This window comes from Camelus dromedarius, chromosome 24 (genome assembly GCF_036321535.1).
Source record: "Camelus dromedarius isolate mCamDro1 chromosome 24, mCamDro1.pat, whole genome shotgun sequence".
NCBI lineage: Eukaryota > Metazoa > Chordata > Mammalia > Artiodactyla > Camelidae > Camelus > Camelus dromedarius.
Genome location: NC_087459.1, coordinates 30,867,624 through 30,878,916, shown reverse-complemented (window position 1 = coordinate 30,878,916; position 11,293 = coordinate 30,867,624). Strand labels below are relative to the sequence as shown.

The following is an 11,293-nucleotide window of genomic DNA, read 5'->3' as shown; positions in this document are numbered from 1 at the left end:
ATCTACTGAAGAGGATGATATGTGTGGAAAAAAGAATCATGTGTTTCATTTCTTTATACAATGGAATATTACTCAGTCATAAAAAAGAATGAAATAATGCCATTTGCAGCAACATGGATGAGATCATCATTCTGAATTAAGTAGGTCAGAGAAAGACAAATATCATTCGATATCACTTATATGTGGAATCTAAAATATATATATGTATATACAAATCTATTTACAAAACAAAACAGACTCATTGACATAGAAATCAAACTATGGTTACCAAAGGGGAAAGAGCAGGAGAGAGATAAATTAGGAGTTTGGAATTAACAGATACACATTACTATGCATAAAACAGATAAAAAATAGGACCTATTGTATAGCACAGGGAACTATATTCAATTTCTTGTACTAGCATATAATGGAGAAAAGTCTGAAAAAATACATATGTATGTATATGTATAACTGAATCACTTTGCTCATTGGGAAACTAATGTTGGAAATTACACTTCAATAAAAATAAAATTAAAATTTAATATAAATAAATAAATTTTAAAAATAAAATAAGATTGCACTTGACTGCCAAAAAAAGTTACTTAAGTAGGATAACTTCACCTGAAAAGGAATGAGACAAAAACATTAAAATCAAAATGTTCAATTCCTTTTTTGAAAATTATAGAATTGTGTGTTTCAATGGAAAACTAAGTAGTCTTTGGGGAACATCACTCTGCATTGGTTTGAGCTCTTTCTTTGTCTTTGAGCTTACTGTTCACCTCTTTGAAAGTTGTAGGTAACATGCAAATTCTGTCCACTTGTTTGGAAGTTCAGTTGAATCCCCAACCCTCCACCCAGGAGAAATCAAGTTTTGCCTTCATTTATTTACATATTAATCTTAATATATAATGTGTCTGTTTCTCAGATTCCTTCTTGAATCAAATAAAATACTTCGAATGTGCTCATTGTTTTATCTGTATGAGAGTCATGAGCTTACTTTTATGTTTTAACAGTTCGGGAGGTCTTCACAGAGATCCTGGATGGATTCACCTAACAGCACCAGGTAAACTTCGTGTCAAAAGGAGCACACTTCATTCCTCAAAAATTTTAAAGTAGAACTATCAGAGGATCCAGCAATTCCACTTCTGGGTATTTTTATTGAAGAAAACAAAAACACAATTCAAAAAGATATCTGCACCCCTGTGTTCAATGCAGCATTATTTTTGATAGCCAATAGACGGAAGCAACCTAAGTGTCCATCCCTAGATGGATGGATAAAGAAGATGGGGTGTGTATATCTACATCTATATCAACAGTGGACTATCAGCCATAAAACAGTTTTCTACATCAAAAATAATTCAGGATTATTTTTCAGAGTTAAGAAATATGGTTGGATAATCACAACCCTGTTAAACAATCTCTCATTTGACAGGAAACCGACAAACCAGGCTGGTAATGACCACACACGTCATGAATGTGAGAAGACGTTCGTCTTTATTATATTTCCCCCAAAGCTGCATTGCACTGTCTTCCATAATAATCTAAAATGACATACAAACATGTCGAGACAAGTTAAAAAATTACAACTGAGTTCCCACAGTTCAATAATGAGGACTAAAGAATAAAAATTAATGTTTACAAGAATTGGAGGAGGAATTATTCACCTAGCTATAAGTAGAATGGCTATATTATACAAGCATAATAGATAAAAATACAAAAACCTCTCTTGAAAATTGTAAACAAAATTGTATTTACATATGTATAACTATAATACTCATCAGAAAACTTTGTAGGAACATGTTTTCAAACCGATGACTATTTCAAAATGATTTAAAATAAATACATAAATATAAAAGTAAATATAATACTTTGTGGACAATATTTTCAAAATAAGCCAGTGAAAACTATGGCACAATCCTATGGCTCTAATTTTATATTTCAAAGTATTTCCCTCCTATTCTGAGCCCCTACACTTCTCCTTCAAATAGTTCTAGGCCGGGGCAACCAAGTATATTAAAAAACACGGGACCTCCAACGTCTATTACGGGGGAGATTTGAATTAAATGATCTGAACATTGGGGTGTGCCTTAGGAAAGGATGGAACCTGAAAAAACCCTGATTTCTTTTCGTCTCGCCACAGACTCCTAGAAGCACACCCTGCTCCCAGGAGCACGACTCAATAACTCTCTTCAGTTCATTCTGGAAGATGCCAGGTTCTTCCCGATTATCTGCACAAGAGGCTTCTCTCCTCCTTACTCAAGGCTGTCATTAGGGTCTGGATTGACTGCCTCTTGAAAATCCGCCATCTCCCCTGGGCTCCGTGATCTGGAGGTAAGAGAAAGAGTGAGGATGTCAGATTTCAAAGAGGCAAATTCACAGCTATTAACATTATTCACGTTCTCCGTCAATTCTAACTAGAGTTCAGACCAACTTATAATTCCAGTTTTTTTTTTCAAATTCTCCATTCTAAACCCCAATCACGAACCATTGTTTTTAAGTGTGATTCTTGGACTTTGGTGACCTTGACTCCAAAAATCACTGAACACCCCTAAGGTCAGGCCCAGTAATCTGCTTTTTTGCAGAGACTCCAGGCGATTCTGCTCAGGGAGCTGGCATGTAGAGAATGCTGCTGTACCTTGGTCCTTTTGCATCACTTAAAATCTGAACTTCCAACCATGTTACAAACATCACTAACAAGTCAACATCGTGAACCATGAGACCCGATACCGGATCCCTGGCTTCACCCTGGCTCCTCATGTTTGCCCATAATACTTGGTCTTAAATTTGGTTAGTGTTATGGTCTGAATGTTTGTGTTCAGAACACAATTCATATGCTGAAATCCAAACCCCTAAGGTGATGTTATTAGGAGGTGCGTCATTTGGGAGGTGATTAGGCTCTGAATGAGATTGTTGCCATTGTAAAAGAGACTGTTGTCTGCTGTTTAAAAGCCACCCAGTCTGTAGGATTTATTTTATTTTTTAATGGAGGTACTGGGGATGGAACCCAGGACCTTGTGCGTGCTAAGCATGCGCTCTGCCACCCAGAATGTAGTATTTTGTTAGAGAAGCCTAAACGAACCAAGACAGCTAGTTCATGAGATTTAAACCAAATCTTTGCTTAATCCTCTGCCCAATCTATACCTGTAATGTGTTGATCGTAATAAGCTACTCTGAAGATCATTTCTTAACCTTCACTCATTCTGACAAACTCCCTTGACTGTAAGCTTGAGGGGGAAGTGTGTCATTGTACAGGAGGAGAGATGGGTCCGGAAGTGGTGAGTCAGGGGAATTAAAGACTCACAGGTGATCCGGCCATAAGCAATTGGCAAGTGAATTTGGACGAAAATACAGCTGCTCGTAATTTATATTTTATTATTGAACACGTAGGCTGTTCTGTCTAATATCCTATTGGTAGACGTTTACTTTGTTGTAGATAAATCCTCAGAGTGGGGACCCCTGAGGGCTGTAAGGCCAAACAGGGACTAAAAAGAGAAACTTGATTCTGTATAGCACAGGGAACTATATTCAATATTTTGTAATAATCTTTAATGAAAAAGAATATGAAAATGAATATATGTATGTATATGCATGACTGGGACACTGTGCTGTACACCAGAAATTGACACATTGTAACTGACTGTACTTCAATTAAAAAACATGTTAAAAATAAAAGAGAAACACGAAACACCAGAGATGGGAAAAATTGGGAAGATATCCACAAAAATCAACATTTCATCAAAGCTATTATTTGCACCCAACTACTTTGGGTGAAACGATTTCAGCCAAACTCATGTCTCTGGGACAAACTGGTTTCCCCAAGGCCTGACACCCACAGGCCTCAGCGTGGTTGTATCTGTGTGTGGTGGTCGGTTTGTACCTGGGAGTTGAGTCAGTATCTGTGTGCCTGGCTGGCCTGCCTCATGGAAGGTACGGAAGGTGATGTGAGGTTGTGTGGGTCCAGCCATTGGATTCCTCAGATTTCCTAAATAAACCACAAATCATTCTGTCCACACCTGTGAGGACGCAGACCTACCTTTCCTCAGGCCGATGACCTCAGGCCTGCATGGTCCTGGGGCCTCTAGGGCAAGAGGGCGCGATCTCGACCCCACACCCAGAGCTCCGGGTCAAAAGCCTGTATCTGGAAAGATAAATGGCCTCCTGAAATGATGCTGACTCTCCAGGTAGACCCCTCCCTCTCTCATCCAGCCCCCAATTCTTTCCCATCCCCAAATCTCAACTCTAGTCCCGCACAATCCCCCTTCTCGTCTCTGGGCCCCCCGAGTCCCCAAAGCCCACCCACCTTTTCGCACTCTTCTCGAGTGACCCGAGTCTTCCAGCCCATGGAACGGATGAACTGGAAGCGCAGCCTGTGGAACGAGGGACGCTGGGCACGGTTCTTCCCATAGAGGAACGGGAAGATGGACTGTTTCGGGGCCTGATTATCCTCTTCCATGTCGTTGGCCAGGTACCTGGGGAAAGACATCAGGTCGCTGGTCAGAAGCAGGATGGGAGGGACCGCCACCTGAGGTCAGCTTCCCAGAAAGGACGCAGGGCCCATGACAGCCCCACCCAGTCATCAAGGAGCCACTGCTGAGCAGGACCTTCCAAAGGGTTCCTCTCACACCTTGATGATGAAGATAAAAAACAAAACCCCTGTCCCCTTCGACTTGTTTTATGTACACACTCCTGTCTCCCTATGTTGTAGGTGCCTGTACAGTTCCTGAAGGCAGGAGCTGATCCAATCTATTTCTGTATTCATCCCTCTCTTATTCAATGACAGATACAGGGCTTGGTTCATATTGATGCATTAAGGCAACAACACTTCCTGAATCTCTTTTCCTGTCACCTCATATTCCCTGGCACGTAGGCTGTACTTGACAAGGTTTCATTGAATGAATGAGTGAATGGATGGACGGAGGGAGGGACACTTTATCTCATAGCCAAGTGCAATACTGATTACCTTGTAGACTCACTGTAACTTCAACATTTCCAAAATGAAGAGAATTGTGCTGAGTGTTTCAGGAATGCATGGATATTTTGACAAGACCTGCCTCCCACAGGCGTCTAGTCTAAGGGGATTGGGGAAGGGGGAGGGGGGAGATAAATAACTATAGTCCAAAACATCCCATTATAATGGGATTTTGACTTAAGTGCTCCTGGGATGCAGAAGTTAGGAAGATCAGGGAAGATAGCGTGAAGGTTTGGTGTTTGAGCCCTCATTAAGGGTGAGGTCATTTCTTCAGATGAATGTGTAGGGGGGTATCTGGGCAGAAGCACAATGTACAAATAGAGGGCAGGGTATTTGGAAGGAACCTTGAAACAAAGAAATAAAGTATCAAGGCAGTAAGCAAGTATAATGGAGATTGTAGAGGGTTGAATTCCAACTGAGCCCTCTGGCTGAGTTGGCAGGTAATTAGCCAATGAAATTGTGTGAAGCCAACAGACTTGTGCTTTGTTGTTTTTTGGGGTGGGGGTGGGGAGGGAGGTAATTAGGTTTGTTTATTTTTAATGGAGGGACTGGGGATTGAACCAGGGACCGCATGCCCACTCGGCGTGCGCTCTGACAATCAGCTAGATACCCTTCGCCCCCAGACCTGCGTTTGGGACGGATATTCAGGCAAATAAAGCCGACTGGCTTGAGTAGAGACTTGTAAGAAACATCAGTGGGGAGTATTTTGCTATATACTGAGAGCCTGGGTTGTGGCATTTGTCATGGGAACATAGAAAAGGAAGGTAACCTGGGCTGATACGGGAGAGGGTGCAGCAGAGGAATCGGAAACAGAAAGCGGACAGCCCGTTTGCTTCCAGGCAGGATGGTGTCAGTAGCAGGGTTCACATTGTGTTGCTTTTTAACCTACAGGAGGGATGGTAGTTTGCTTGTTCTTACGATGAACAGTAACAAAAACATACTTGGATTCAAAAAGAAACCGCTACACAATAACCCTACCATTTTCACACACACAAGTGGGTGTTTTCAGACAAACAGTACCAGTGGGTTTAACAACAAAATAGACTAAAGGTAAAAGCTCCCCTTCCCTCCCTCCGCCTTCCCAGGGTGCTGAACACTGATGGATGGGATGACGTCAAATACTCACAGAGCTATGAAGAAATGGATCCTCTGGTACTGCCAAGAGAAGAGGCCAGCACGGCTAAAATAGGCGATCACCATCGACAGGAGATACTGATGGGAAAAGGGGAAAAAACAGAAAAGAGAGGTCACGTCCTGGGAGAAAGAGAACAGTGGGATAAAGGAGAGAGAGGCAGCTCTCAGGGAGAGGAGAACCCCCTGTTGGGTGAGCCTGACTATTTGGGGCGGGGGAGAGGTCAGAGGTCGGAGTTTGGATGCTCCCAGGATGGGAGGCTCTGTTGGTCTGAGGGCGTGTATTGAGGACAGCCGGCACCAGAGGGTCTGCGATAAGCTGGAGCCAAGACTTGGAGTCCCCAGGAGCTGAGAGGAGAGGGGGCTTAGTGGCAACCACCAAAAGGGCACACATGGGGCTCAGAACCCTGGGGATCTGCAAGACCCCTAGAGCCCGGAGGAACGTGCTGACAAGGCATCAGGTTGGAGAGGGGCGCGGGGCTGTGGGTTTAGAAGGCACCCCTGGCCGCAGGACGGGGGCTGGAGCAGGTGTCTTACCTTGTCAGATACTTTCAAGTTTTTGTCCCAGGCCAGGAATCTCTTAATGACGGGATCCTCTGTGAAAAGAGAGCATATGTTAGGTTGACAGCCGAAACAGTGCTGGCATGGAAGCATTCCAGAGCAGAGAGGGAGGACCCAGCCTCCCGTGGGGAAATTCCGGGACTAGGCCAAGGGCGAGGCTGATGGGAAGAGGGGAGGGAAGACCATTCACTGGGTGAGGAGAGGGGGTGACTCCCCCTCTGGGAGTTTGGTGCCCCCTCATCATGTGTGCATGTACCGCTGCAGAGGCCATCAGGGGCTCACAGTCAGTTTCTCAAATGACAGTGAAGTCAGGGTACAAAGATGGCTTGTTGGCCCCTCCCCCTCCCCTCCCCTGCCTCCCCTTCCCCCTCCTCCTCCCTCCCCCTCACCCCCTCCCTCTCCCACACACTCTAAGGCATTTAGATTCAAAAGACCATTAAGAACTAAGGAGTCTCAGGGGCACAGCTGGAATCAAATGAACCTAATCTCGTATCATTTCTAAGTCTAACCTAACCTTGTATCATTTTTAAGTGTCCCCAAGGTATGATAGGTTCAGAGTCCTCCAGGGAAGGAAATGCCCATCAGTTAGCAGGGAATTGGAACTGGAAAAGTGTAGTCATTGGAAGTTTTTTTTAGTATAGGCTTGGAGGGTGCTCTGGGGTGTTGGTTGTGGGGTCCCTACCGAGCATCCTTTTGAAGATCTCATGGTGTTCAGGCAGCACCACGGACACCTGGTGTCTCTTCAACTTCATCTTGAGCCCGCAGAGCGACTCTACGACCCAGGTGTCCTCAGCCTCAGCCGCCGTCTTGTCCTCCACCTCCTCTTGGAAGGCCACTGACCATTTCCTCTTCCAGCCGGGACACGGAGGCAGGGGGCAGGAACTGGCCCAGGGGGCTGGGTAAAGAAAACAGGCTACAATGTGAAGCTTTTGTCTTTGGAATTCAGCCACTGGTGACCCAAACCTCCCCGGCCCACGCCTCCCTCCATCCTCTCCAGTCTCATAGACTGTTGGCCTTTTCCCAAGTCATCTTTCATCTTTCTCCTCAGTCACTGTCCATCCAGCCCTCCCTCCACCCCTCTTCCCATTCTTCCAGCTTCCTGACCTCAAAACTCTTCCTCATGGTAGCTACTTTCTCCTACTAGGAAAAAAAAAAAAGAAGAAGAAAAGAGAAATCTCCCCTTGTTTCCTCTCCTCCTTTCTCCTACCCTTGGATCTCACCTCCTAACCCTCTCCGCGCTTCCCAGGTTTTCCATGTCCCTGGTGCCATACTCTCCTCGATCCCTGGCTGTCTGTATCCCTCTTTCACACACACCTACGTGGGTCCTCCCTCCCAACTTCTGTACCCTTTCCTCCTTACTGGTCAACCCTCTCAAATTTCCAGCTCCCTCACCTGACGACGGTCCTGGGCTTTCTTCATTGACAGTCACCTCCAAGGGGTGCCCTGAGGAGCTGGGCTGGGGGCTCTGGTCCTCAAATTGGGAACTCGGTTGACAGTTGGCCATGATTTCTCCCCAGTTCTTCTATTCCACGAAACCTAGACTCTGTTCTGTCCAGAAGCTTCTTCTGGATTCTGGCTAAACGCAAGCGTGTTATGCCTTCTTCAGGCCAAGGAGGAACTGGTAGTGGGGCGGAGCTCTGGACAGATGCTGTTGTCCACTTCCGCTGCCCAGCACCACGGAGTCTGGTCCATCCAATCAGAAAGGTTGGAAGCCTCTGACGTCATCGGTCATTCCAACCTGGCAACCAGTTTGAAGGAAAACACGTATAACTGCCAGACCACTTGTCCTGGAGATTGGGAGTAAATGGTATCTCCTGCCACTGACCTCACCTCTGACCACCCCCCAAAAGAATCCTCAAGGTGCCTGGATCGCTCTTTACCTCTTCCCAGCAGGGTGTTTCTCTCCATGGTGGACTCCCTCCCTTCATCCCATTCTTAGGAGAGGGACAGGGAAATTTAGGGTAAGAAGAAACAGTGAAACCTCGTAAGAGTGAGATAACTATGTACAGAGAAACATTGATCCCGGGTATATCGACTCGTCAGATTAAAAATTACTTTAAAAAAAAACTCAATCTGGCCAAGCTCTTCTGCTCAATGTTAACTGATGCTGTGTTCAGGATTCTGTCCTGGGAGAACACAGGTCCTCTACCCTCAGATACCTGAAAGTCCAGGAGACATTTTGACAACCTAAAATCAGAGACACTTCAAAGGGCGTCTACAATTTCACAGAGTCTCTGGATTCCCCAAAGCCTGCCCCTCGAGTCCAGTGAAGAAACTCTATCAAAATTTTGAGAATGTGTATCACTCTTGGCCCAGAAATTTCACTACCACTTGAGTGTCCTATGCGTAAAAATGTCACGTGCACAAAAAGACTAGATGGAAAAATCTCCAATTCAAGACAGGTTATATTATTTTCCAGTAGGGTAGGAAATACACAGGAGTACAGGTGCAGAAAAGAAACTGGCCAACTCATGGTCACGCGGTATTGGGGGGGCTGCTTCTGACCCTCCTAGCCCCTCATCCTGCTTTTCACCTGGGTGTCTGAGTCTCTTTCTTTCTTTCTTGTGATAAAATGTACCGTACATAAAATTTGCCCCTTCTCAGGGTACAATTGAGTGGCATCAAGCATTTACATTGTTGTGCAACCATCACCACTATTCATCTCCAGAACACATTTCATCTTCCCAGACTAAAACTCTGTCCCCATTAAACACTCACTACTATCCACCTCCCCCAGTCTTCTAATTTCTGTCTATAAATTTGACTTCTCTAGGGACCTCATAGACCTGGAATTGTCTAATATTTGTCCATTTGTGTCTGGCTTATTCACTAAGCATGAAGTTTTCAAGGCTTATTCATGTGCTAGCCTGCGTCAAAATTTCCTTTCTTTGTGGGGGCAGGAAATTAGGTTTATCTATTTATTACTTTTGGTGAAGGTACCCAGGATTGAACCCAGGACCTCCTGCATGCTAGGCATGCACTCTGCCACTGAGCTATACCCTCCCCTGCATTTTAGTTTAATTTTTTTGATTGGCGGTACTGGAGATTGAACCAAGGACCTCGTGCATGCTAAGCACACAGTCTACCACTGAATTATACCCATCCCCCCAAAAAAATTTCCTTCCTTTTGAGGGATAAATAATGCCTACTATATGAATATACACACTACGTTTTGTTTATTCATTCATCTGTCAATGGGCCCTTTGGTTGTGTCTGCATTTTGGTTCTGAGTCTTGCTTTTAAATTATTCTTTGAACTTTAATGAGAAGCACGTCTGTTTTTCAGGAAATACCTAAAGTTTTATTTTGGATTTTAATCACTTACATGTTTCTATTTAGCCCAACACTTACATGTTTCTATTTAGGCGCAAATGTAAAGTCAGATCAGTTCATTCAAGGTGCACAGACTGAGCGTCTCTCTGGTTTGCAGTTGCTGACTCTCTGAGTTGGACTAGGTCTCAGAGCCCAGCGGACAGCGCCGCGGGTCCCACACAGCCTCTGCCAGCTCAGGCTCTCCCCGGAGTCCACACCACTGGGAAAGGCACTGATGAAAGAGGACAGTGTCCTGTTGCAGTAGAAGGTCAATTGTTAGTAAGCAAATGAGTTCAGATTTGCATCCATCATGCTTTCAACCATCACAGTTGGTTGGGTCCTTCCGTAACCTAGCAGAAGTTCTGTCTGTCTCTCTGTGTGTCTCTCTCCGTCTCTGTCTCTGTCTCTCTTGTGGTTAACAGGCTTTCTAATATTAGAAGATTGATATTCTGTCCCCATTAGTCCCCATTAAAATTTCCCTTTTGTCCTGAGAAAAGCCCTGGTTACATTATCTAATCTGCTAATGATGGCATTATCTATACTGGAATCAGGATTTGCATAATCCTTTCTCCCCCAGCCCGCCACCTTGTCCAGACTTGTTGCACTTGGGTGGGGCCCATCTTAAGATGTGTTGGTATGTTGTCCAAAAACGGAGTAAGCAGCCCAGATTGACTCTGATGTGTTTGGGAGGAGGGGGGAGGGGAGGGGAGGGGGGAGGGAAGAAAACTCTCCTCTCTTCCCCCCACGGATGCAGTCTTATAGAACAATGGCCGGCCGTAGCTGCTCTGCAGAAATAGCAGGAGAGGAAGTGCTCGGTCAATGCAATCCCTCCTGCACGACAATCACATGGAGAAAATATTGAAGTGCAGATGCCTGGACCAGCCTCCTAGACTGCAGTTCCACAGCACTAACTAGGGCTGAATTGTAACTTTCCCAGTGACATACTTCCAGTTTGGAAATCCCTGGGTGGGATGTGCCAGCCAGGCTAGAGAGATAGGGGAGCCTAAAGAAAGCGTGTCACCATAGAATGAAATAAGCAGGAGGAAGGTGAGCCAGCGTCTGGGTCGGACATGGCAGGGCTGTGGCCAGGCCTTGGGTCCATGGCTGAGGGGACGTCAGAGCCAGCCTCCAATCCTCCTGCCAGCGGGTCCACCAGACAGCCCCTCCAGCAGCTTGGTGATGTGAGTAAGCAAACCTGAAGCACCCACTTAGAACAGTCCTAGTGTGTGTGCTGGTGAAGGAATGCCCTTTCCCACAGGACACCTGGAACACATCCTCCCCCAAAGCCTGCAGAGGGACCAACCCTACCAAAACCTTGATCTCCAGTCTCCAGACCTGTCGG

The 11,293-nt window shown here is 45.3% G+C and overlaps 1 protein-coding gene across 2 annotated transcripts; it reads right to left on the bottom strand.

The window, feature by feature from the left end:
• Positions 1-4,018: 4,018 nt before the first annotated feature.
• Positions 4,019-8,159, bottom strand: LOC105099410 (speedy protein E4). 2 transcript variants are annotated; one of them, XM_064478164.1, is made up of 7 exons: positions 8,038-8,159; positions 7,917-7,931; positions 7,323-7,516; positions 6,617-6,675; positions 6,075-6,160; positions 4,280-4,448; positions 4,019-4,117 (listed from the first exon to the last, which is right to left on the bottom strand). In XM_064478164.1, the coding sequence occupies exons 1-7, from the start codon at positions 8,142-8,144 to the stop codon at positions 4,058-4,060; spliced, it is 690 nt and encodes a 229-aa protein (XP_064334234.1). In that variant the 5' UTR covers positions 8,145-8,159; the 3' UTR covers positions 4,019-4,057. The 2 variants fall into 2 exon arrangements, with proteins under 2 accessions (XP_064334234.1, XP_010990541.1); XM_010992239.3 differs by lacking the exon at positions 7,917-7,931 and having other exon boundaries at positions 7,323-7,535; positions 8,033-8,159.
• Between the last annotated feature and the right edge of the window lie 3,134 nt (positions 8,160-11,293).